General features: G+C 41.7%; 1 protein-coding gene across 6 annotated transcripts in view; it reads left to right on the top strand.

The window, feature by feature from the left end:
- The window catches only part of ASPH (aspartate beta-hydroxylase), a 204,669-nt gene that overhangs the window by 71,811 nt on the left and 105,504 nt on the right, over positions 1-27,354 (top strand). For 4 of the 6 annotated variants that reach the window (XM_084776185.1, XM_084776180.1, XM_084776182.1 and 1 more), the window contains 9 exons: positions 341-415; positions 3,795-3,902; positions 6,093-6,125; positions 7,195-7,251; positions 9,035-9,082; positions 9,545-9,577; positions 12,271-12,309; positions 12,890-12,925; positions 17,268-17,312. In XM_084776185.1, the coding sequence (XP_084632311.1) occupies positions 341-415; positions 3,795-3,902; positions 6,093-6,125; positions 7,195-7,251; positions 9,035-9,082; positions 9,545-9,577; positions 12,271-12,309; positions 12,890-12,925; positions 17,268-17,312 (474 nt within the window). The remainder of the gene's footprint in view (positions 1-340; positions 416-3,794; positions 3,903-6,092; positions 6,126-7,194; positions 7,252-9,034; positions 9,083-9,544; positions 9,578-12,270; positions 12,310-12,889; positions 12,926-17,267; positions 17,313-27,354) is intronic. The other 2 variants (XM_084776181.1, XM_084776183.1) reach the window with 2 other exon arrangements.

Raw genomic sequence — 27,354 nt, 5'->3', positions numbered from 1 at the left:
ATGAGAATGTGAATTTTATTAGTGAGAAACTGAAAGCGTTTACTCTTAAAGAGAAGTTTTTTTTTTTAAAGCAAACCGTATGCCTGAATTAGTTCCTTTCATTAAAAGTCTTTTTGAAAGTCTGTCAATCTTTACACCTGCTGAGCAAATAAGGCCAATTTTAAGTGTCTACTATGTTTGCCAATGTAGGGGAGTAAGTGGCATATAGATAAAAAGAATGCACAGCCTCTCAGCCAGATGTAGTCATTTTAATATGGAGCAGATGCCATATTTAAGTGTTGGAATTTCCCATTAATACTCGAGTATTCTTTTATTTATTTATGCTTTGTAATTATTTTAGAAGTCCAGAGTGTTGAAGATGAAGTAAAAGAGCAAATTGAGTCTCTTCTCCAGGAATCAGTACACGCAGAACATGGTATGAATTCAATTCTGTTTTACACAAGTTACTAAAGTAGTTGGGTTTCTATAATTACAATCTGAGTAATTATAGACCACCTACTATTTCTGGGGAGGGGGTGCAGGGCAGCACTGGACATATTTTTAAAAATCCCACCTCATTGTGTAGGAGTTTTATGGACATGTTTAATTAAAAAATCATAGGAATAAATGAACATAAATAATTCAAGGGCAGTGTTCTACCAAGAATAAATGAGAGCATCAAAATAGAGTGACCAACCCAGGCTGGAGGGTTCTGCATGCAGCAGAGAGACCTGATATGGAGTCAGGATGGCTCATGAAGGTCAGTTCTACCAGGGCGTGGGTACAGAAGAGTGGAAAGGTCCAGCAGCAAGTGCTTCTCAGAATGGCCCAGTGTCTAAGATGTGTGCAATGAACAGCCAACCGGAAGAGGAAAGAATCCATCCCAGAGCCGAGTTCCTTACCTCACTTTCTTGATTCTGTTTTATGTCCTTAGGGAGGCTTTCTCCATAGCCATGTGGTCCATGGCTTCAGACATCACTTATGTGTTGCTACTCCTGTGTCACCAATGACTTATATCAAATCTTACTGTGCCCAGTTACAGCTGCGGATGCCATGGACAACTCAGACTGCAGCTGTGCCCAGCACAGGCTTACTACCTCCTTCACAATGTGGTCTCCCCATGCCAATTGCTCTTACTTGAGCTTTTCATACTTTCTTTCTTTTTAAAAGGTTTATTTAATTATTATGTGTACAGTGCTCTGCCTGCATGCACACCTGCAGACCAGAAGAGGCCATCAGATCACATTATAGATGGTTGTGAGCCACCATGTGGTTGCTGGGATTTGAACTCAGGACCTCTGGAAGAGCAGTCTCTTAACCTCTGAGGCATCTCTCCCTCCCTTCGTCCTCCCATCGATGATTTTGCCAGGGCTGTAGTGGCTCAAGCTAAAACCTCACAAGTTTTCCATGATTTCTTCACTCTTCTAGCAGCGAGTCCTGTCAAGTTTTTTTTTTTTTAAACACATGCTGTGACTCTTATGCCTTAGCTGTGTCTGTCGTCTCTTGCCATGGCGCTGTTTCTGTTCTCTGCTCCGTGTTGGATGTGACCTTAATGCCGTTTCACACAGCCTCTCATACAGCTGTTTCTGTCCCTTTCCAGTCCATTTTATGTGTCTCGGGGGCCTTTGCATTTGCTGTGTCATCAGCTTGGGTGTGTTTCTCACCCCTACCCCATCTTCCTATCTCATTAGAGGGAGCGTGGCCTCCTTGGGTCTATTGTCATGAACGTCACTGCTATCCTGCATCTGCGATGCATTCGCTGTGTGGCTAGAGCTAAGTCCCTCATATTTTACAGTTGGATAGTAGCATCAGCTGTACAGGGAAAGTGCAACAGCACAGAGAGTTGCCAGTGCCTAGTGTAGTGGGCCCCTGGGATACGCTTTCTTTTCCTCATGCGTGGCTGACACTGGCCAAGCAGTAGACTCAAAGCCACTGGACAGTGCTCCCATGGTTTCTCTAGTGGGAACAGTGACATGTCCGTTGAGGAGAACTTCTCTAGAGGGGATGAAGGAAGAAGGAGAGAGGACAGTGCCCAGTAGAGGGCCACGCAGTTCCCGGAGCAATTGGATTTGGTGGGTGCTTTGGTGAGTAGCAGATCTGAAAGGAGGAGCAACTCTAGAGCTGGTGGTGACGAGAAGATGAAGAACAGATCCTGTGCATCCTCCTGCAGCTCTCTGAGAAGCCTTAGAAATAGTCCTGAGCCCTGCCCCTCGTCTTTATCCTATAGCATGGCTGTAACTTGTGCTGTTACAAGTACACTAGAGGTGGGCAGGCCTTTAGTCCTGCCATTCAGGAGGCAGAGGCAGGCACATCTCTGAGTAACAAAAAACAAACAAATAAACAAACAAAACAAAACAAAAAACAATAGCAAACTTAGCACAACTTTTTTTTTTCTAAATATGAAGATTTTGTAGCTACCTCCAACATCACTATTCTTGTACTTTGGAGCTATTATTAAGTTAAATAAGGGTTCTTGTACTATAAATACTGAAACCATGCCACTAAATCCGATTATACATGGCTGCTAGGTGACTAATGGGCAGATTGCATTTACAGTTGTCAATGAGCCTGGACTAAAACATGGTTTATATCCAAGGTAGGATGGAGAGAAATGAAGAGCTATTTCATTACTAGGAATTGCACAAATTTCAAAATGTATGAACTGTTTATTTGTGGTATTTTAAGGTTTCAGATTGTGGCTAGCCCCAGAAACAGGAAGCAAAACTGCAGATAAGGGGCAACTTCTATAAAACTATCTACACAACTAGGCCTATATGATTCTGTGGAACCAGGCACCACCATGCCACACTATGCAGAATAACTAAAGCTTCCTGTGGTCCTGGGGTAGTTCAATAGCAGTAGAAAGAATCTGGTTATTTCTAGAGTAACTGTAATGGTAATGACCACAGTAGATACTTAGGATGGACCTGGCATATTTTTAGTATTTCCTTCCTCTTATCAATGTTATAAATAGATGATTTTATCCCAGTTTTATGGAAGGCAACTTCTGGCATGGCATAAGTAATTTGTCTACACAGACAGTTGGTGGAAAGAGCCTAACTCCAGAGCCTGCCTCATGAGACTCCAGACCCCAGATACAGCCTAGTCCAGCTCACTCAGCATCTTCAGCTAGGACACTGTTTGCAAAAAAAAAATAATCTGCCAGAAGCCATGCAAGCCACTGTGGGGTAATTTGAGAGCAGGGTCACCTTTTAGACTATATTGAAATGGATTCATGTAGCATGGTCACTTGGTATATCCTAAAAAATTCAGCAAAGGACTTTACATCTCTGCAAACTAAAAAACTAAGCCGAGGTCAGTTTACAAGCACTGTGTGAGGTCGGTCTGGGTGTAGCGATGTGGTTTAGAAGGCATCCAGCTGCTCCCCACATTAAAACATTTCAGTTGTCGGTTACAGCTGCTACATGGAATGTGACAGTTCTCAATAGAAGGTCGTGATGTGGCCCCTTTTCTCACTCATAGGTTATAAAAGAGATGTATGCTTTACTTAAAACTTCATTTATGAGTTCATCACATTTAGGAGCACCTTCATTGGCTAGTCGCGGTCCTACCTGCTTAATATATGGTCTGGGTAACCTTGTGAGGTTCCTGTCTTCTGTGAGTTCACATGGTAATCAGAAGTGACTTTAAGACAGACTGATATTTGATATTGTCCAGAGTGAGAAAATAGCTTTAGAAGGGGGCAATGGCAGAGTCTCACGGGGTGGCTGCAGATGACCCTGTCTAGGTTGGCTGCTGCTATGGGCTCCTTAACTGTTCCCTGCCGTCACTGTATTTATTTCTCCTTGTTGAAGACCTGCAGCTTGAAGCAGAAGGACCACAGCCAGAGGTTGAGGACTTCCTCACGGTGACTGACAGAGATGACAGATTTGAGGCCCTGGAACCTGGGGCAGTCCCTGAAGGTAGAACCTGGTTGTTTTTGAAGAGTTGGTAGCTTATAGTGTAACCATTAAAACTTATCTAAAATTCCTTTAAGAACAATGTTAAAATGTAAATATCCTGAGGATGAAGCTTAGCGCTTCAAAGTGAGCACATTTTTCTCTAAAGCAAACTGATAACCTCATTTGTTTCAAAGCCTAAAAAAAACTCATTGATAAGTGCAGTGCTTTAGCAGACTTCTTTTCCTGTATTGCCCCACTTAGGTGCCATGTGTCACATGACATTCAAGTCACGATGAACTGCACTTGCCCTGTGTCCAGGCTGTTTTTTTAATAGCGCTGTCTCCCTACACTGGGCATTGAGCAGTCTGTAGGTTCCACAGCACAGATCCCCAGACAGCCTTTTGTGAATAGCCAGGAAGCAAGCGTTTCCAACTAGTGGAGAATTCACTAGCTTCTGGAGCACTCGGTGGCTATTGTAGTGCAAACACAGTTACCCACCGTAATTAATTGGTTGTAAACATGACTGTCGATGGACCTCTATTTGCAAAACCAACTAAAAAGTGGGTCCAAAAACTGCAAGCCACAAAGCAGGAAAGCACACGCACTTCTGACGTAAGACGCCGGGAGATTTCCTTACTAGTAGCCCCTCCTAATTTACGTGTGAGTCTCCAGAAGCTCCCACCAAGCCTGCTTGGAGCAGGAGAGGCATTCTCCAGAGAAAAAAAATGATGGCATTGATGGATGGCATACACAGCAACTGTCAGGAATGTATATTGTAAATAGTTTTTGCAAGTCAAAGTGCTTTTGGACATGCATCTGATTTCAGCAGCATTGTAGCTGTTGTAGCCGTTGACGGACACAGGTTACAGCTTTCAGACTCATCATGTATGTCATTATTTTCATAGAAACAGGTTTCTAAGTTTTGAGTAAAGATGCTCAGGCAATGCTCTCCGCATCTTTATGGTTCCCTGCTTGTTCCCCTAGTCTCTGGTTGAGTGGCTCAGTGTGGCTTACAGTGGCTCAGCGTGGCTTACAGTGGCTCAGAATGTTTACTGGGGTGCTGGCTATCCAGGCCATTGCAGCCCACGTGGGTTTGATATCATCTAAGGCAGGGAGGATTTAATGTCAGTAAGGTTAGGAGGCTCAGCTTTGGGCAGGAAGAAGCCCTTCTAAGAAACCTTATTTGCTAATATAATCTTTGATAAAACAGATTAAATTTTGAACCAAAAAATTTTATCATTGAAAGTCTTTAGATATTAAAATTTTTTTGCGTCTTCTATATCTGTTCCATAAAATATGTAAAGGTTAAATCCTGAAAAAAGCAGATAAGAATGTATAGAGTGAGCCTGTTGGAAAGAAAGGGTCCAGGGGGAACTCAGGGGATGAAGAAACGGTGATGGAGGACGAATGTGACCGTAACACGTTCTGTACATGTACCAAATTGTCAAAGGACCTCTAAATAAAATACACAAAGGTCACAGTGGTGACGATCAAATGGTGAACTCAGTGACCCAGACATTTTCTGTGTATGTGTGGTCGTCCGAGGTTTTAATTCCAGCCCTCACGAGGCAGAGGCAGATGGACCTCCATGAGTTCTAAGCCAGCCTGGTCTCTGCAGAGAGTTCCACAGCGGCTAGCTGTAGCCAGCTAGTGAGGAGACCTTGTCTGAAAGCAAAATAACAAAGCCAGCCAACCACCTGCTAATTAAAAAAAGAAAAAGACATTCTCCCTTTAGCTTTGCAAACATCCCAGTCCTCCTCCATTCTTGTTTTGTGTTTTCATCTGTAGATAGGCATCTTCGCTATTTCCTATAGAGACCAAGCTAGTAAACAGAATGCCCCAGAAGGCTGTGGAATGGATGAGTCATTGGCACCGTTGTTCCCGGCTCCAGCCTTTTGTCCCTGTGGGTCACTGGGTGAATTGCCTTCTCTTTACCCCTTTGTTGCCTTCTCTATACTCTTTGTTTGGTGTGTGTTAACGCGGTGGAGATGTTGGTTGGTGACAGTGAGAGGATGTGTGAGATGCTGTGACATAAAGTGTAGTGATAAAATGACAGATACTTAACTGATATTTCCATGGTTTATTTTGATAGTTGTATAATAAAATTAATGGTAAACATTGGAATTACCTGAATTAGCATTCAAAATAGACATGTAGATATACAGCATTTATGAGAGTACTAATGCCAATTCAATGCTTTTTTTTTTCCAGAGACTGAGGATAGTTACCATATGGAAGAGACAGGTGAGATTTTTATTAGTATTTATTTATTATGGTGAATCCTCTTCTAACAGCATCATGAGATACAAATGAGATACTAATTATTAATATTTTAAAATTATTTAATGTATCCTGATATATAGATAATAATGTTGTTTGTGTATATATTCATTTCCCCCAAGTAGTGGATTACTCTGTCAAAATATAAAAAGGAACTGCTTTTGGTTTTGATGGTATGTATATACCTATAATTTCACACTTGAAAAGTGGAGGCAGGAAGGTTGTTGGTTCAAAACTCCCCTGGGCTATATAGTAATACCTTGTCAAAAAGCACACACATATACACACACACCAACACAAACAATAACAAGACAATAACAAGAAAACCAAGCTGGGCATGGTGTCTCACACCATCCAGCAGGCTGAGTCAAGAGAATTACATTAGTTTGAGGCCAGCCAGAGCTATAAAGTAAGACCTGCCTGTCTCAAACAAAACAAAAGAAAGACAAAGAAACAAAAGCAAGGTGATGCACATGCATGACTGATAGCCTTAAATTATGAAATCAATGAGATATTTAGATCATGTTTTCCTGCATGTCTTGAGACCTCAGAAAACATGGCTGTACTCAAGATGGATTCATCGTCTTTCTCGTAGCCTGTGTTGACTAGTTTTCGTAGTATCGGAACACATGCCTCTTTTCTGAGTTTAAGCCACCCCTCTCAGAATTGTTGAGTGGCCTTTAGGATCTGAATCACTTCAGTGCTGTGGATCCACAAACACTGGACCAGTTGCAGTCGGATCCAGTGAGTCCCCATGTAGAGACCCCGCATAGCAGGCGTTCTTTCTGGCAGGAGCAGGACTGACTGCGCTGCCCTTTGGTGCTCTGCCCTCATACGCTTTGGACTCCTAAATGTGTATATTTCTCAAGAGAGCTGGTGTTGGAAGCTGCCTTATCTTTGTATTTGGCATTAAGTACAGTTCATGCATGTCCACTCTCTGGGTGAACATGGTAGATTTATGGCTTTCCGATGATAGGAATCATATACAAACCTGATTTGAGACATTTTAAACTTCCTCTTTCCTAATTCATAGCATCGCAGGACCATCCAAACGATGTGGAAGAGTTGATGAATGAACAGGAAAATTCAGGTTTGTAAATATGAAAACTCTCAATGTGTATTTCTGTTGCGGGTTGAAAATAAGGAAGACCAGATAGAGTCAAGGTAAATGGTTTCCTCCGATTCCCCACAGAGGTCTCGTCATAGTTCCTTCCGTTGTTTGTATTCCACAGATGACAGTTCTGTGCACATCACTTAGCATTACAAGTAAAGGAAGGGAAGAGAAAGCCTTTGTTAAGCCGCCATTGCGATTATCTTTGTTATAAGGAAATGAAATGAAGAAGTGTGGTGCCCTAGGGTCAGGAGGGTGCAAGCCTTAGTCTCTTCTTTACCGTCTTGGCAGCGAGTCAGCAACTTGTCGGACTTTGTGCAATGGTAAATTTTATTAAAAGAGAATAGTAGTATGTGTGTTAGTTTTTATTGCTGTGACAAAATAGCAGGGAGAGGTAATTTTTAAAGGATGAAAGACATTTTCCAGTTGTATTGACGTAATGGCTCTCGTTATACTGTTTTCATACATTGCATAGTGCACATTAATATTTACACCACATCCTGCCATCTTCCTTCCCCAGCTTCCAGGCTGTCTTCATTTTCCCTAACAGTTCCCCTTCTATTTTATGTTTTGTGTTTTCTTTCTCTTTTTTCCTTTCTTTCCCTCTCATCTCTTCTGCTTCCTACCTTTTAAAATATAGTTTCCACACGAGAGAAAACATATTTATCTTTCTGATTCTAGCTCACTTCACTTAACTTGATGATCTGCAGTTCAATCCATTTACTTCAAATGGCATAGTTTTGTTCTTTTTTTTTTTTTTGGTTTTTCAAGACAGGGTCTCTCTGTGTAGCCTTGGCTGTCCTGGACTTGCTTTGTAGACCAGGCTGGCCTCAAACTCACAGCAATCTGCCTGCCTCTGCCTCCTGAGTGCTGGGATTAAAGGTGTGCGCCACCATGGCTGGCTCATAGTTTTGTTCTTTATGGCTAAATAAAACATAGTTTTTTATTTCTACCACATTTTCTATATCTGATCATTTGTTGAAAGACACCCCGGCTGATTCCATGTTTTAGCTACTGTAAGTAGGGTCACAGCAAACGTAAGTGTGCAGGTGTCCCTATTGCATACAGACTTACATTTCTTGAGGAATATATCCTGGAATGCGATAGCAGGATTAAACCAAGGAGGGATGACTTCTCTCAGCTCATGAATCAATTTTTATTAGTAGTGTTGTGATTATTTTTTGGTGATGCTGGCATTTGAACCCAGGGCCATGTGCATACTTACATACTAGGCAAGCACTGTACCAATGTACTACCTCCCAGCCCAGAATCATATATTTGAGTTTTGGGTTTATTGACTTCATTGCTTTGAGCCTGAGGCAAAGCAGAATCTTACACAGCAGGAGGAGATTACAGAATGAGGCTGCTCACATCATGGTAGCCAGGAAGTGAGAAGCTTGAGAGGGGAGAGCAGGGCATGATCAAAGACTTAGCCCCCACCCAGTGACACAATGGCCTATTTCCTATAATAAGTCCCCACCTCCTAACACCCCATTCAGCTATTAATTGATTGATGGGTTAATCCATTGATGAGGTTAACACTTTATGACCCATTCACCTCTTACTAGTGCCACTGACTGGGGCCAAAGCCTCCAGTACAGGAGCCTTTGGGGGCATTATATATCGAAACCACCACAGTGCCTTATCTTACAAGATGCTGCAGGTCAGAATCGGTTAGTGACTCTTTTAGAATGGCGTCTGTGATTCTGTGATGTGTATGCTGTTCGTTATTTGGCAAACTCTTTTCTTTCTTTCTTTTTAGATCTTAGTGACGCAGTAGCAGATGCTGATGGGCTGCAGCAGGGCACAGGTATTCGATAAGCATTGCTGTTCACTTCTGATCGTGGCGGGTTCTTCTGTGCTACTGTCTGTGTTTAGTGCCCTTTTCTTTCAGAGAATAGAAACGTATCTTTAGTGGGACTTTTTGTCCTGTACCAAAGTTAGCTTATTAAAATAATATTATATGCTTCTGTCTCATCTATTGGGAGCCCCACTGTGACAAAGTAAGCTGCTAACTCATAATGCTAATGCTTTATAGATTATTAGAAGGAATTTTTATGAAAATAATTTCCTTTTTTTTTCACATTCATTCCTTTCGGGTAGAGACAAACATTTGTAACTGTAATATTAATTAGAAATCTGTGTTTAAGATAGTATTTTAAAATATTTGTTTCTTTTTTCTACAGTTACACATCTTTAATATTTTGTTTAATACTTATTTTATCTTAAATATCTCTCTCTCTCTCTCTCTCTCTCTCTCTTTTTTTCCCAGAGGAAGTAACACAACAAGACTATGATGAACCAGGTTTGTAAATATTTCTTAACACTAAGCCACTAGGTTGTTTAAAAATAAGTATAAAATGTGGAGAATTGTGTTTTAATCTATAAGTATTATGCAACATCCAAAAGAACTATTATCTTGAAAGAAATAACTTGTGAATCCCCCATTGCCTAAATATACGTTATTTTATTTTCTATAAATTGCAATTATAAGCTATTTAAAGCATTGATGTCATTTTATAGTTATACCTCTTGATGAAAATATGAATGATCATCAGTCAGGGTTTATTTCTACAAACCATCCACTCATGGAGGTAGCATTTTGTCCTGCCAGGGAAAGACCTAGAGCTGGGCTCTGGCTGAAAGTCCCTTGGCAGGTGGGGTGGGGGTAGGCAGGCTGGCCTTTAGGTGACTAGATTTCTCTTGTCTCCAGTCACCTCTAGCACTGTTTTCTTAAACTTGATGAAATAGATAATGTTTTCCAGGCAAGAGAAGTAAGGTTTGGGAAGGTAGATAAATTGCTCAAGATTTTCCGAGTAAGAAATAGAGTCCGTGAAATGTTGTTTTTAATTAGAGCACCTTCATGACATCAGTGTGAAGACAGAAGTCAGCTAAGGGCAACTAAGTAGAAAGGAAGAAGACTGAGAAAACATGCTGGGCCTGACCTGTTATAGTCTAGGTGACAGCAGCATTGAAGTTCAGGTCTGTGAACGGGGCTCGTGGGAGCCCTACTTCAAGGAGTCATAGCTTCTTGAGAGCTGACAAAGTGCACAGGGAAAAGAAAAATAGTAAATGTCTGTTTGTAGGTCTGATATGTTAATGTGTTCTGTGTATGTAAGATTTGGGAACATACCAAGATCACTGATGATAATGACGCTTTCTAAGGGGATAGAAGCGAGAAGCCTTGGTTGTCTGTACACACAGTTATTTAAAAAATTAAGCATCGTGGCCACTGAGGTAGCGTGTAGGTTTTTAGTCTTGAATTTGAAGGAGAAAATGGAAATTTAGACATTAAAGATTATTTCTTGAGCTAAGATATGGGATATTTTTCTGCATACTTCTAATCATTGTCATGACTTTAAAAACATGTTAGTCAGCAGTGTTCAGAGTAGCTCTAGAGGAATTTAAAATCAAATGCCATAAGAGTTAAGTTGGATATCATAACTTAATAGCAATATTTTTCACAGGCAGAGTATTAATAATAAGTGTTATTTTTAAATGTTAACAAAGGGTAGTGACCATTACCTGACCTAAAGGGACCTCAGGATTTGGTAGAATGATTTGCATCTTCACGGTTTATATAAGTGAAGCTATATCAGGTACAAACGGTGGGAGAACATCATCCACATTGTCCATCAAACTCTCCAGAACCTGGTAAACACATGGTTTGTCAGAGCAAGTACCACCTTTCCACCTCACAGATGTTCCCAAAGTATCAATTCTATTCTACAGTGTACAACTAAGAAGTGATGGCACAGCCTTGCTATCCCCGAGTTGCGTATTTAAATGCTGCCCATCAATGTCCACTGGCTCCATAGTTGGAGCCAGACTATGAATCCTCTAATGAGAGGACAGTGGGCTCAAGGGTAGGTTCAGTGTCTAAGATCACACTCCTACTGTCTGCTGAGAAAAGGACCAGGTGATGGGGAAGACTGAGAGTAAGAAAAGGGACCTGCAAGCCCAGGGTGGGGGTTGGAGAAAGGCTGGTTGCTAAGAGATAGTATTAGGCGGGGCTTAGAAGGGATGCTTTTCCCTGCCCTTCTCACAGGATCATTTCCAGGCACTGGTGGGAGGGGTCTGAGGACAGGAAATCCAGTGTCAGTTACTGAAGGCATCTGACTGAGGTGGAAGAAGCAGAGCAAAGGGCATCTAGCTCAGGAAAGAGCTGGCTTCTCTCCTGAGGTCTGCAGAGGTTTGCTTGCAAGTGTTCAAATGCTAACTGGCTGCTGACACGATTGTTCTCTAATACCAAGAGTAATGTCTAAAAGATAGTCAGTACTCAAACCTGTCTTTATTAATGTATATGTGAATAGGTTTATTACCACTGAGGCAGGCTAGAAGATTTCTTTTTGGTGTACCAGACATTGAAACCATTTTAGAAGGTCGGTTGACTGAGGAAATTGCCTGATGTTGGATGTCAGGGAGGACCATGAGGATACAGGCTTTTGCATCCAAGCACAGAAACTCCAGCCCCTGTGTCAATAAGATGGCAGCAGGAATGGGCCCTGGGCCCTGGTTTCCATGGTAAATTAAAGGTCCTGTCAGCCAGTTCCTGCTAAGAGGGTAGCAGCGGTGGGTTGTCTGTCCCCCAGGTTACCTTCTGAGAACCAATCCCTATGCAAACTAGAGGCTCTGCCTGGTGAGAAGTGGCATCCGGAGGATAATTAGTAGGGTAGCACTCACACAGGCAGGAAAGCCAGAAAAGGAGACTCAGTGTCAATTAGTGAGTGGGGGAGGGGCTTTGTGAGGGAAGGGGCATGTGAAATCACCATCTCTCATGGCTACCTTGTGGCTAATTGTGAACCCAGACTGTCCTACAGCATTTAGCCAAACTCCTCCTGTCCCTGCTCTGTAATGTACACTGTTAGTGAGTAAGCCTGGGAGTTAAAACATATATAAATGAAATAAGGCTAGACCTGTAGTACATTCTCCTTTTATTGTTACTCGGTGCTACATGACTTTTGTGTGTGTTTTTTTTTTCTTCTGTTTACTTGATAGTATATGAACATTCAGAAAATGAAGGGATAGAGCTTTCAGGTGAGTTTTTCCTGTTAACTCTGTTTTCACCTGTGTAGCTGTGGAGCAGAGGCATAAGAAATATAATAGATTTTTTAAGCCACTAAGAAAGTAATTGGCAACTGTCAAACATGGTGTCTACAGTGAGATTGGTGCTAGGATGGCCAGCGGACATCAAAATCTGAAGCTAATCTAGGCCTTTGTATAAAACAGCATGACATTTTAAACCTGTAATGAACTGTACATTTAATATTTGTGGAATATTTATTTTATATCAGCAGAAGTTAGACAAAGTAAAGCTGAAAACTTTCTAAGTGGATTTTGGCCACTTGAGGGATGGCTGTGACCCCTTTGTGGTGTTGAATGACCCTTTTACAAGGGCCATTTAAAACCACCGGAAAACATAGATATTTACAATGCATAACATTAGCAAAACTATAGTTATGAAGTAGTAATGAAAATAATTTTATGGTTGGGGTCACCATGACATGAGGAATTAATTGTATTAAAGGGTCACAGCTTTAGGAAGGTTGGGAACCACTGATCTAAGTGGACATGAGTTAGTATAATGTATTTGGTTTTTCTTTTACTTATTTTTTAGATAATGCTGTAGAAGATTCCAGCATAATTTCAGAAGGTAGGTTTTTGGTTTGTTTGTTTTATATTTTGTTTGTTTGTTTGTTTGTTTGTTTTTTTAAGACTGGGTTTCTTTGTGTAGCCCTGGCTGTTCTAGACTCACTTGGTAAACCAGGTTGACCTTGAACTCCTCCTGCCTCTGCTTCCCGAGTGCTGGGATTAAAGGTGTACGCCACTATGGCCGGCTGGGAGGTTATATTCTACATTGAAGTAGATCAGGTTATTCAAAATGTATGTGCTGACCTGTGTTTATCCAGGCCTCAGGGCCAAGCAATGCTGGGGTTCATTTCCACGAGGCTGCCATGCTGGGGGCCAGACACATAAAAGAAGAGTGCAGAGACAGTGACAGAAGTGGGCTGCTGTGAGAGAAACAGGTGCAGCTGCAGAACTGCCCCTGTTTTCCAGTAAGTTAACTATGTCAGAGCAGGCCAGCTGGTGAGAAGCACTTGATCCAAGTGGACGAGGTGGGTGGAGATGGGTTGGAAGTTGCGTGCTTCAGGATATTTAGACAAGGTGGAGGAGACAAGAATATCACTTACTGCCTGTTTAGTTGGTTGATAGATTTTCTCGGAAATGAAGAGGTATTTTCTGAAAAGTAAAAGTAGTTGGTTGAACTCCCTTAAGTCGTGGTATTTCAGTAGAACAGATCCGATAATTCTTAGTATACGGAATGTTTTGTGCGGATTGAATCTCACAATAGATGCCGAGGAGGACACAGGGCGATGAGGTTTGCACTCTAATTTTTTTTTAATGATGTGCTGAACATTTGGGAACAAGGCCCGGTGAGATCTGGGTGATCCTGGTTGACACTGGTTCCACAGGCATCAATGGCTGAGTGCCTACCTCCCCCTCCCTGGGGTCCTGAAGCTCACTGTGTGGGCATGCATGTCTTCTCAGCCAAGAGCAGCCATAGGAGATGCGCAGTAAGGAGAAGTTTCCTCACAGAATTACTCTTAGAGTTTTTATTTCTTTTTCTGTCAGGCTAGGGGTAGAGCCCTTGGCATGGGTAAGCACATCACTGTGATACACTGTGTGCTTTTGAGCTTGATGCCGGCAGTGGAATGCATGGAAGTGTAATCTGAGGAAACGTGTGAAGGGTTGGTGACTGGATTTACCTTCCTGTGGGCATACAATGGGGAGATGCCTGCACAGGTCCTGTGTACTGTCTGTATTTTGACAGAGGTCATCTTCAAGTGCTGGTGACAGCAGTATTGAGATTTGCCGTCACTTCCCTTCAATATCTCCAAGTCAACGAGTACTAGAAAATAGAAAACCTTTGGGAGAATTTTATATAACCTCCCTTCCTTGAAAATAATTAACATCGTGGTATTAATGAGGATTCTCTAGAGGAGCAGAACCTATATAATGAATATATGTTACAACAGGCTGTTTTTTAGGTTGGCTTATCTGATGTGCACTAGGTAGCCCAACATTCCTGGCTGTACTCTGGAGAGCCTGAGACCTAGTAATTGCTCAGTCAGTGCACAAAGCTGAGTGCCTTGCAGCCTCAGGGTGGTGAGGAAGGCCTGAGGAGGAGAGTTGCTGGTCTTCAGTCCAGCCAGAGAAGCACAGTTCTGGTAGCAGATGGCCATTCAGTGGGTTAGTTCTGCTCTCTAGCAGGAGGCACCGGGGTTTGTCCACTCAGCCTCTGTATGTCTGACCTGTTTGTGGGCGGATCCCCCTCAGTAAATCCTGCCAGTGCCCCAGGAGGCATGACCGGATTTAATCAAGTTGACTGTCATGGGTAACCACCATACACAGATACCGCTTTCAGGTTGTGTTGCTAGAATTAACGAGCTGTTTGATGTTTAAAATCACAGACCAAAAATATATATATATTTTAATGCAATTTTCAGATGAGTTTGTTGAATGTAATTCTTTTCAGAAATAGACTTAGCTGCAAGTTTAGGTCAACTTGGAATAGTATATTTGATAGTGTGATGTTAGTGATTGGGTGAAAATGAAGATGATAGTGTATGGGCAGTAGCAGATGGGAGTGTGTGTGTGTGTGTGTGTGTGTGTGTGTGTGTGTGTGTGTGTGTTTGTGGTTTTTGTTGTTTCTATCTTTCTATCTTTAGATTTTTAAATTTCTTTGTATGAGTATGTTGCCCTCCAGCATGTATGTGCAGTGCCTGTGTGCCTGCTGCTTATGAAAGCCTGAAGAGGCAGGTGCCAGTTGTCCTGGAATGAGAGTTACAGCCAGTTGTGGGCCACTGTGGGTGCTGGGAACGGAACACAGGTCCTGTGTAGGAGCACCATGAACTCTTAACTGCTCAACCATCTCCCCAGTCCCTGTTTACCTCACTTTTTTATTTAAAGTGGGTACAGAGGTGTTAGATTTACTTAATTATTTTTTAAGACTGATTTTTGTATGTAGCCCAGGCTATCCTAGAACAGGGGAATGCTGGGATTTGGGATTATAAACAGACCACTGGTCTCCTACCCAGCCTTCTGTTTCCTTGTATGCAAAATACTTTTAATATTCTATTCTGAGTATAATTTTCATAATTATAAACAAGTTATACTGAGAGAAAAATGAGTAAAGTAGGCATATCAATTTTTGCACATTAGATTTTAAAAAAAACTTTAAAAATGAAATCCTCTTACAATTTCCTTCTTTTTTGTGTTTTGTTGTTTTTTCGTTTTTTTTTTTAAGTTGTAATGTGTTCACATTACATCCTGATTGTAATCCCCTTCTCTTATCTTCTGTTTCCTCCCTCCCTCCCTCTCCCACCCTCTTCCCCTCCCCTAGACCTCTGACAGGTGAGGTCCTCCTCCCCCACCGTCTGACCACAGCTCTCGTCTGGTTAGCCTGCGTCACCTTCCTCTGTGTTACCACGGGGCCTCTCTGCCATGGGGCAGTGGTCAAATTGCAAGCACGAGAGTTCTTGTCAGAGGCAGCCCCCCCCACCTTCCCCCTCCCCACGTGGAGAATGAGCTGACCGTCAGCTATATCTGAACAGGGGGTCTAGGTTCTCTGCTTGCAGTGCCCCTGGTTGGTGCATCAGTTTGTGGAGGCACCCCTGTCTTTGTTTGGTTTTGGAGGCATGGATTCTCTATGTATTCTTGGTTGTCATGGAACTTGCTGTGTAAACCAGGCTGGCCTCCAGTCACAGAGATTCTCTTGCCTCTGTCTTCCCAGGGCTGGAATCAAAGTGTGTGTCGCCTACATCTGGCAGCTTACAATTCTTAAGGAGCTATCTTATGTCTAAGGTAGTGTTCAGTGGGTTTCTCAGTTTGAAGAAATTAGTAGATGAGATAATTAATAAGAGTGAATTCCGATTGGCTGGTAATGCCTGCTGTCTTCCTACAATCAGCTGGTGATGCCTGCAATCTGTCTCAAACTGAAGCAGCAAAGGAAAGAGAAGACATTAAAAGTCCACATTTACATCTTCCAAGTCATCTTAGAATATTCGCTCCTGTGTGGTAGAGAGAGTTCAGTGGTTAGCTCATGCTAGTGTTCAAAGCTCCAAACTTAGTGTGTGTTTAAGTGTTACAGCTCTGTGAGGAAAGGCTTCCTCAGTGTGTTACAACTCTGAGGGGAAAGGTATCCTGGCAGCTGGAAGCCAAGGCAAACCATAAAGTCACATCACACAACAAACCTCACACAGGAGAGGGAGGGAAGACCCCAGAAGGGCAGCTGCCTTTGTGTGGGTGAGAACTGAGCTGAAGGCAGGCTTTATATAGAGTTTCTTGGGGGCGGGGTTTTCCAGGGTGAGGCTTTCCAGGATGGGGATTGGTGGGATTTTGAGCTAAGGGATTGGTGGTGTTCGGTGAGTTTTCAAACCCAGAAATACACTCAGACCTTTTTCCTTATGCAGTGAATAGCACCAAAACATAAAAATAAAATACAGATTCATCTTATTTCCAAAATAACTTTACTGGGCATTCTGTTTGACTTTTAACATTCTTTTACAATTTAATTTTTAAAAAAATGTTATTTGGTTTTACAACTACGAGACAAGACTTTAAGCAGAAGTAGTGTCTTTTGGGCATCGCTAGAGAGAGTGCGTGCACACCCGTGAGGCCCTGACCTGTCCACTAGTGACAAGGTGCTCAGCTGGTCTTTGCTGCACTTCCTTATTGAGTCTGATACAAAACTGTAGAGAAAACCTAAGCCCTAGTGCCCATCTCCTGGATCTTAGCCAGGTCACATCCTGAAGCCTGTTTCGCAAACGTTTCCTAAGTGCACACACAGCCTTGCTCAACTGTACCAAGTTGTCTTTTGTTGTCATGGTGTAAAAAACTAATGCTTTGATGACAGTCATAGTGAATTCTCTAGAAATGACCAGCACCGCCATGATACGTAGCATGTAATGGATTGTTGCTTTGTTTTATTTTAGAAATAAATCACCCCTCCGTGGAGGAACAGCAAGACACACCACCAGGTATGACATTTCCTTAGATCTAGTATGTTTTGCTTTTTTGTTTAAATTCAAAATACTGTCAGTGTTAAACTGGCCTTATGAAACAGATCTATAGTGAGTCAAAATCTTAAGAGGATTTATGTCCTTAAAAAAAAAAGAGACATTTGTGTTTTAATGGCATGACAGAGTCATGGAAAGAAAATACCACTGGTTTGGACTAATACATGTGTGTTGTGTAGAATTAAATAGATATTTAGCAAATTTCTATAAGAGCTTGCTGTTGCAAATGTGGTAGGAACATAAACTAGGATTTGTGGATTGTTTTCATTCCCTTTCTGGTTGTCAGGGTGTTTATTAGTGGATATAGAAATGGTTTTTCAGGTAAAAATGGAATAGTGTGTATGTTAGAACTTTCCTCTCTTCCTCATCTTCCCAGCATACTTGAGAGCAGTGCCCAGGGCTGCTCAAGACCCCATGTCTTCCCTTAGCCACCACGTGGAGCCCACTACCTACATTCTCCTTTGTTCCCAAGTCCCCTGTCCCCAGGGAATTAGGGTGGGAGCAGCCCTTGAGCCAAGGCGGATGCTGTCAGGGGCTTTTCAGAGGTGGCATAAGCTATGGTGACCATATCAGCATGGGCGGGGAACAGAGTGTTTTTTACCAGATTTTTCTCTCGCATCTCTTCTCTAGTTGTATTTTATCATTTCTGTATTTTATTGTTTTTCTCTTCATGTCATCTTGGTTCATTTTTTACTCCTTTTCAGATTATATGGAACACAGATCTTTAGCATTGATGTGGATACCTGTTATAGGTTTTGGTAGAAGTAATTGCACCTGCCAAAATGAATTGAATTTCAGAATGAAAAGGAACCAATGAAAAAGCTAATGAATGTTTTTAGTTGTGCGTTAGTGTGTCTTAGTTTATTTGGGGGATGTGTTTTAGGCATTGGTTGTTTTCATACCCTGGACATGTATGTTAATTAATATGCAGAAACATTTAATTTAGAGACCCAAATTTATGTAATTAGGTTGGAGCAGTGTGTATCTTGTTTTTCAGAATAGGCAGGCATGGCAAGGGAAGCTGACACTTTTATTGGTTTTCTGCTTCATGTTGAATGCTGCTTGACATTGACAGAAAGAGCAGGTTGTAGGATTAGCATTTTGATTGTTATAGGCCTTTTAAAAAAGTATTTGAGAAATAATGAATTTTCCAAAGAGTATTTTCTATTTGTAGTCTATACTTTTTAATTTATTATTGACCTAACTACAGCGAAAGGAATTGAGCCTATAAATCTCTGTGCTTCAATGTCAGTGTCTTACAAACCAAGACCCTAATTAGTTTGGAACATAAACATAAAATACCAATTGGCTACTAGGGTAGTGGAGTAAGGCGCATTGAAAATCGAGATACTTTATCAGCCTTAATAAAGCACATAGAAATAAAGGTGTGACCCATGGCGCAGGTCCCAATGTGTGATGAAGCCTCAGTTCATGGTGGGTGTGGCTGTTTCTGTTCATGGGTTAATTAGCTTGCTCAGTGAGGTGCCGCAGGAGGAGCTGGAACTCCGAAATGACTAACCAAGAGCCGGGACCAGCAAAAGCCCCTAGACCAGATAGACTCTGTGAGGCTGTAGTTTGACTTTGCGGCAAGAAAGTGTGAGGCTCCGAGTCCACAGCAGCCACCCGGAGCCTTTGCACAGGGATTACTCTTTTTCTGTACCTTGGACTTAGTATCACATCACAATGCAGTTTGTATTATATAATTGTACAGAGACACAATCAAAGTTTATTAATTTTATCTTGGTTCGGTCAGTTGATTGCTTTCGCCAAAGTGCTGATTGTCCGATCGCAGGGACTGCAGAAACGTGGCCCTCGGGCCTGTCCCCTCACTAGAGCCCATCTCTGGAGCTCTGAACCCGAGGACTTCTGCAGAATATGAAGTCCTTGCCTGCCTTGACCATCCCAAGACTAGGTTACACGTTCCCACTGTCCCTTGCTAAAGCTCACAATGATGTATTTACTAGTGTTAATCCCACGAGACATTGCTACCGTACAAACAGTCACAAGGCAGGAAACAGCTCGTCGAGCATTAGAGCAGTGGGTTTTTAGATGGTTCATGGTCTAACCTAATAGTTACCGCATCTCAGGAGCTCGGTTTGCTGTTGTGTTAGCTTTTCAGGTGAAGATGCTGGGATCTGGCGAGGCAGCGGCCATCCCCAGACCCCAGAGGCGACTAGGAGAAGCAATGCAGTTGAATGTCACATGGTGATTCTAGAACCTACAACTCAGCTTTTTCTAGAACATTTCAAGTAAATGAAGGTCATGGAGCAGATGGAAGCTTCTGGGGCTTTTTGAGTGTGATAGGTTAGACTTGCCATGTTCCTGCATGCCTTTCTCAGTCTTCCTCAGCTGGTCGTTTAGGACTGGGGACGTGGAAGATTGGCTTGTCATTTGTGGCATAGGACAGAGTTGTCTCATCACGTGCCTTTTGCTTCCTTAGTAAATATGTCGGTGCTTTGTAGTATGAGAAATCAGTCTTAAGTTGTCATTCTTATATTTGAAATTAAGTATTTTGAATACCAGATATTTACAATTGATTGATTAAAATAGTTACCTTTTTTTTTTTTTTGCAAATTTCTGCCTTTCTCTTTAAACTCTTATTATTATTCGAAATCATGTAGCATATTCCTAGCAGTTTCAGAACATGGAGCCACAGCTCCGCATGGCACCAGTGGGATGACGTAGGAAGGGGTCCCCTATGAGGTTCCTTAGAGTAACATTTTCCCAAACAGTCCTTAAGACCTTGTGAACCAAGTGGCTCCAGAAAGTTTGTGTCTCGATGTGCCAGCCAAAGAGAAAAAGATTGCCACTTACATTTTAAGAGTTATTTGACTCAGAAGGAAAGTATGTGGGTATTGTGGCTTCTGGGGGAGTCTCCTGTTCCTGGCTGCCTAAAACTGGTGATCACTCTCTTGACTCAGCCCCACTGTGGAATATTCCAGCAGTGGGCATTGTTTTCCTCCATTAGTCAAAGACTGTGTCACCCAGGATTTCAGAAGACATGTTGGAAAGTAGACAGGCATCTCCCACTCTTCTATATAGTGTTTGGAAATAGAGATCTGGACCTCAAAGTAGACAAAAAAACACTACCTTTTTTTTTTTTTCAAGTAGAGGAGTTACAAGATCAAGTCCAGATTTGAAAAGAGTTGTGTGTGCAGAAGGTAGAGATGAGTAAGGGAAGAGTGAGTTCAGCGCACTCAGTAGGAGTGCGACTGGGCAGTGTAGAATGACAGAGAGGAAAGCACCAGTTCTACAGAAATGAGAGTAGAAACAAACCATTGCGAGGGCACAGGGTGGGCCCCTGTGGGTGAAGGGTGGTACTCCACGGAGATGCCCAGGGTAGGAGGGATGAAAGCAGCCGCTGAAGAAACTAGCTTTGTGTGCTTGGGAGGGTGTTTGCACCTTATAGAAGCACTTGGGAGTAGCAACTTGGAATACAGAGAAACACATACATCAGTTGGGAAGATTGTATAGGGAATTTTAGGGTGTTTAAGAGCATTTATCATGTGCGCATATGTGCGTGTATGTGTGCACCCGTAAGGGAGTACGTCAACGTGTGCAGGTGCCCGTGGAAGTCCAAGGGAGCAGCAGATCTCCTGGAATTAGAGCTACAGGCATTTAAAAGCCTGCTTGAATCCCTGCTGGGAGCCATACTTGACTTGGGTCCTTGGCAAGATCAGCAGCCACTCTTAACTGCTGAGCCATGTCTGCAGGCCCCTATGACTATTTAACGAGCATTTAATTGAACAATTTCCCATTGTCTCAATATAATTCAAATGCAGTTTTTTAAAAAAATCTATCTAGTTGTTAAATTCTAAATTATAAAGCCAAACTGATGATTTTAAGCTTCCCTATTGAGGTATAATTTGCATACTGAAAGTACTAAAATGTTGAGTTTTGACATGTGTATATGTTTGTAAATGCTCAGACCATAGTCTAGAAAACAGGTTACATCCCCAAAGACTCTGTCAGCAATCTCCAGAACTGCTGTTTTGACCTACAACATTTAGATTGGTTTTGTCTGCTTTTGAATTTCATGAAATTACATACATACATACATACATACACACACACACACACGCAGAGCATGTTTTTGTGGTTGGTTTCTGTTCAACATCATAACATAACATTTGTGAGCTTCAATTACCTTGCTTATAAAGTCCAGAAATTTAATCTTAACCACTACTGTTTTCTATGAACATACAATAATGTTTTTATAAGTTTGCTTTTGGTAGATATAAAAATTATTTTTAGTTTTTGGCTACTCTGAAGGAAACTGCTCTATTCTTACACATTTATTTTGGTGGTTATTAAACAGTCACTTTTGTTGGGTATATAAAGGTGTACATATAGTTTTTAATGAGTAACAACAGTTTTCCTTATATAATGGATTGGGTTTGTTTTGCCTTCATACAGAAATAGATGATACCTGAATAGACAGACAGACAGACAGACAGATAGGTGTGTGGTTGGGTGAATGATAGGTAGGGTCTTAGCATTTCTGTTGCTGTGATAAACGATTATGACCAAAAGCAATTTGGGGAGGAAAGGGTTTATTTCACTTTACAAATTATAGTCCATCATCAAGGGAAGCCAGGCAGGAACTAGAGACAGAACTGAGGCAGAAGCAGAGGAGGGTGGCTCACTGGCTTCATCCCTATGGCCTGCTCAGTTTGCTCGCTTTTCCATTGCAGTCCCATATGACCAAGATGGCAGTGCCAACAGTAAGCGGTGCTTCTTGCATCAGTCACTAACCAAGACAGTCCCCCACAGGCTTGCCCACAGGCCAGTCACTTAGCGGGATTTCTCAATTAATATCTCTTCTTCCAACCTATGTCTAGGTTCTTGCTGCGGTGACAAAAACACCGACCAGCACAGATAATGGCATAGTCATAAAATATCTTAACTAATTTGTAAAGACTTGAACTTAGCTCACAGTTCTACAGGATGTCTGTGTACACGGGATCAGCAACTGCTTGGCTTCTGGTGATGGCCTTTTCACTGCATCATGTCAGGATGGAAGATACCATGTGCTGAGTCAGGAAGGCCTTCTCTCCTTGTTTTCAAAAAACACTAATGACATCAGAGGTGCCCAACCTCCTGACCATATCTAAAGTGGTCTGTCTCTGAAACCACTGCGTACATGACTTTATATTACATTTCTGACACATAAGTTTAAAGGAAACACACCAAGCCTCAATAGTAGTGTGCCTTACAACAGAAATTGTATCAGCGTTTAACTGGGCCATAGAAAGCACCCACCCCCTTTCTTACTTAGTACCGTACATAGACCCAACACTGCAGTGAAACAAATCACACACTAAAATCTGAAGCAAAAATACAGGCCTAAAGTTGGATATAAGTGGATTTTGCTTGTTTGAAAATACTTTAAACTTGTCAATAGCATTGAAGATTAATATAAAATTACTCTCTCTTTTTTTAATTATTAAAATATTATTTATGTGTATGTGTGCAAGTGCCTGGGGAGGCCAGAAGAGGGCATCGGATCCCCTAGAGCTGGGGTTATTGGCGATTGTGAGCTGCCTTCCACGTGTGCTGAGAAATGAACAGAGTTCCCTGGGAGGAAAGCAAGGGCTCTTTAACCCTGAGCCAAGCCAACCCCCAGCTTCTATTTTAGATGCCATATAAATACCATTGAGAATTCTTTATCTACTTATTTTCAAATACGAACTCCATTTCTTTGTATTCCTCTAGAATCCTTGGTAGGAGAAAGAACTTTAATGCCCATATTTCGCATAAACCTGAGATTGCTCCCCTTGGTGCTGTCATGTGTCTTCACAGGCCCCAGACTCCATCAGCAGCTTGGTCAAGTAATGGCCAGAGGCCACTGGCTTGTTAGCTTATTCTGCTACCAGATTACCCTTAAAAACAAACAGAAACGTTTCCTTCAGCTGGTGTGTGTGTGTGTGTGTGTGTGTGTGTGTGTGTGTGTGTGTGTTTTAAATAGTATGAAAATGAAGCAGTTTCACGGGCTGCCTGCCTGACTGGTCCTTTAATTTAGATTTCCCCTTATTTTTGCAGATACTTAAAGCCTCAGAAAGACTGCCCCCACTACTACAGGAGGACCAGACTAACCATACGCTCCAAAAGATGCCTGTGATAGATCTTGTGATGTGGTCACTGGCACATCAAGATCTTTGTGAATGAACACTAAAGATGTTTAGTTTGAATTACAGTCCGCTGGCATTTTAGTGTATTCTTTTTTTTTTTTTTTTTAATAACATGTTACTTTACATTCCTGCATGTCCTTATTTGAGAGCCTCTGTGGCTCTGTTAGGTTTCTTTTTCTTTTGTGGTACAGGTTTAGTTTTTATACATTTATGCATATTTTTCAGAGAAGAGTTAGTAATTACATTGATAATGTAGCAAAAATTGTCACGGCAGGGTTTTAATATATTATTAATAGATAGCATTAACTGTGACTCGTATCACCATTGTTAATCGGGACTTAAAAGCCATTGTGAGCACCTTGTATTAGCACTCTAAACACTGTGAGCGGCCCTAGAATGCTGAGATCATGTGGTTGTGTATATCTGCACTGATACTCTTATCGGCATTGTTAACACTAGCTTCCAGTGGTCAGGTTACAGCACTGGCTTCAAAATGCTTTTTATAGTTTTTAGATGGTTTATTTAAAATTTTAATATTAATATTTTAATATTTTAATTTTCAAGATGCAAATGATCGCTAATGTGCTTTTTGAGGTGAGGGGGAAATTAAACTCCTTGTGGGGACGCAGGGGAACAGTAACTTGCAAAATATGCCTGTCCTCAGAGTTCAGCATGCTAGGTCAGTCACACAACAACTGTAGCCCAACCAGCATTTACTTACAGCTCAGAACACTCACATAAATCACTGCTGCATAGCTTAAGGACTGCCCTGCTCTGGCCCGGATGAGTACCAACTCTTTGCCCTGATCAGGGTGAAGTCCATGCTCCCCCAGGTTGAGAGAATTTGAGGTGTATGAGAAGCAGTCACTGTCCCCAGTGTCTGCTGCTGGGTACAGACGATGATCCTTTTCCTTTATACACTGACAGCTTTATACTCTTTTTAGTGTGGTTTGTTTGTGGCTAAGAAACAGTGCTATGGTGAAAAATTGATTCCTTTAGAAAATAAGGCAGCTAGCTTAAATATGGTTTGGGTGAGCCACCAGCCATTATCAATAATTAAAAATTTAAAAAGCCATAAGGTCCAGATCCACCCATCATAATGTTCTTCTTATGGGTTTCTGGATCCTTCTATTTCCCCATTCTCCCATACCCAGGGGTTCTGCTCAAACTGTGGCACCAACCAAGGACAATACGTGCAGTAAACATTGAACCCCTACCCAGATCTAGCCAATTGACAGGACATTTTCCACCATTGAGTGGAGAGCAGGGAATGACTTTCACACGAACTCTGGTGTCCCATATTTGACCACGTCCCCTTGATGGGGAGGCCCGGTGACACTCAGAGGAAGGATAGCAGGCTATCAACAAGAGATTTGATACCCTATGAGCATATACAGGGGGAGGAGGTCCCCCTCAGTCACAGACATAGGAGAGGGGAGTAGGGTGAAAGCAGGAGGGAGGGAAAGATGGGAGGAAATGAGGGATAGGGGATAACAATTGAAATGTAATGAATAAATCAATAGAATATATAAAAAATAATAATAACAACAACAAAGCTATAAGGTAGTTTCATTTGTGGACAAGGGCAGCTCTTGATTATGTTAACACTGCTTTAAGATAAAGTGATTTTTACCCCTTTCCTCTAGGATAAAATCAGAATAAGTCTTGTCTGAACATTGTAATCACAGTGTGCTGGCTTATGCATGCTGCCTCAATGTGTAATGATACCTCAGATAAGCCAATAAGCAATAATTTTTTAAGGCTATGATATGGATGCCATAGATTTAAAACTTGAATTATAATAAAGCTCTTCATATAGCAAATTATAGAACACTACTTTTTTATAAAACTATATATATATGTACATATATATATATATATATATATATATATATATATATATATATGATATATTAGGGCAACTTAAGAGTGACGTATTACTGATAAATGGCTGAAATAAGTTTCATTGAACTTTTATAAATAATCATTTCCAGAACTCTGAGAAGTGCGGGTTCATTGTTACCAACTTCGAATGCTTTTACTTGATAAAAGAAACATGTGAATTAACAAGCCTTGTCTTTAAAATATGTGCCATGCTGGGCAACAGGGGTGGGTTGTCTAAAAACAATGTCTTTTGTGTCATGTTGCTTAAGAGCAATAAAAGGCAGATGATTTCTTCTCTACGTTGTCATTATTTTGAAGTATTTTAAAAATTTGCATGACAGAACTGGCATATGTTATACTTACAACTAATATAGACTTACAGCAAATTTGTTGACCAGAATTACAATACACACCTTCAACCACTTTTCTTAACCTTTTTTTTTTTTCTTAACCTATTCTGTTTTCCTTCGGTACTGAGAATTGAAGCCAGGACCTGGTGTATGCCAGGCAAGCGCTCTACCACACTAACTTTATGCCTCAACATACTTAAGTGTAAACTATAACTACTTCTCATAGCTGACGAGAAAGTTAGTAGAGATAATATGCACAGTGTTTAGAATAGTGTCCAGCAAAGAGCAAGTCCTTTTCTTCTCGGCGTAGAGAGGTCCAGATGAGGTCCCCAGAGACGCATAGGACAGAGTATGATGTAACAGAAGGAGGCTATGAGGAGGTGGAATCCTCCAGAGAACTCCTTAAGCACCAAAACAGGCCTACCTGAAATGCTTATTCCTGTTTTTCTCCACCCAAACTGGAGTCTCAGAACTTGGCTTGTTGATGTGATGTGAGGGGCAGGGCAGACACAGATGAGAATGGGCCTTTTGCCCTGGGGCCGTGCGTAGACATTAGGTCTCTCATCACCTCACCCTGAGTGCTGCGTGAGAGAATGGAGAAAGATGCTGTCCTGGTTTCTGGGAGCATGCCCAGTCGTACTTGACATCCAAGTACCTGGGGAATCTAGGTGCCAGCAACTTAAGGAGACCTGATATTGTGGCCCAGGGCGTACCCACCTGGGATCAGCCCCTTGTACTTGGGTTTGGAATGTAAGCCCCTTCCTTAGTTTTCCTCCGGGGGTGGAGAGATCTCTGGACCCCTTCATAGCCAGCACCCACCTGATTTGTGTAGGTGTGTTCTCTGTGTGTGGCCTTTCCAGTCACTTTAGCATAGTACGATGACTGTAGGGTGTAGTGTTGTGGGCTTCTCATTGTGCTATGGATCCCACAAAATAGAGCTTCTTGGGTCAGAATTTTTTTTTTAATGTTTTTCTTCTTTGTTCTATCTCTGTTATCTACAAGAATACCAGGCAGATATTCTGCCCAGTTTATGTGTACTGTTGTAAGGTCTGGGGAGATGGTGAGGTCAATAAAGGACCTGAGTTCAGGCCAGACACAAAGATAGGTGTTTAAGACTCTGATACCAGGGCAGGTAGAGATAGATGGTTTCCTGGATCTTACTGCATAATTAGGATAGTCAAAATCTAGGTGCTGTGGGTTCACTGAGAGACTCTGCCTCAAAAAGTAAGGTGAAGAGAGACCGAGGAGGACACCCAGTGCTGACCTCAGGCTTTCACATGCATGGTATGTGCATTTGCATGAGTGTACATACAAGAACCACACATATACCGCTGTGTGTATGTGTGTGTGTGTTGATTACTGAGTGAATTGTCTATGCAACTATCTAATTTTAAGAAGGTTATTGGTCGATAAACTCCAACATTCTAGGACATTCAATAGAAATCTAAGAAATATTGTTCCTCATTTCTTCCATTTAATGTTGTATGACTTGCAGCATTTAGCAAGAGTTAGATGCAGCAAGTCAACTTTATTGTAGCTGTCCTTAGCAAGAGTGAGGACGTGTGCCTTTCTGTCATTTCATATCTCTTTCAGGGAAAGGTGTAAAAGGCAACAGTTGACAGGACACAGTGGCTTGGG

The sequence above is a fragment of the Acomys minous genome, assembly GCF_964271855.1.
Source record: "Acomys minous genome assembly, chromosome: 1".
NCBI lineage: Eukaryota > Metazoa > Chordata > Mammalia > Rodentia > Muridae > Acomys > Acomys minous.
Note: the sequence above shows the minus strand (reverse complement) of the source record. Positions and strands in the feature narration are given on the sequence as shown.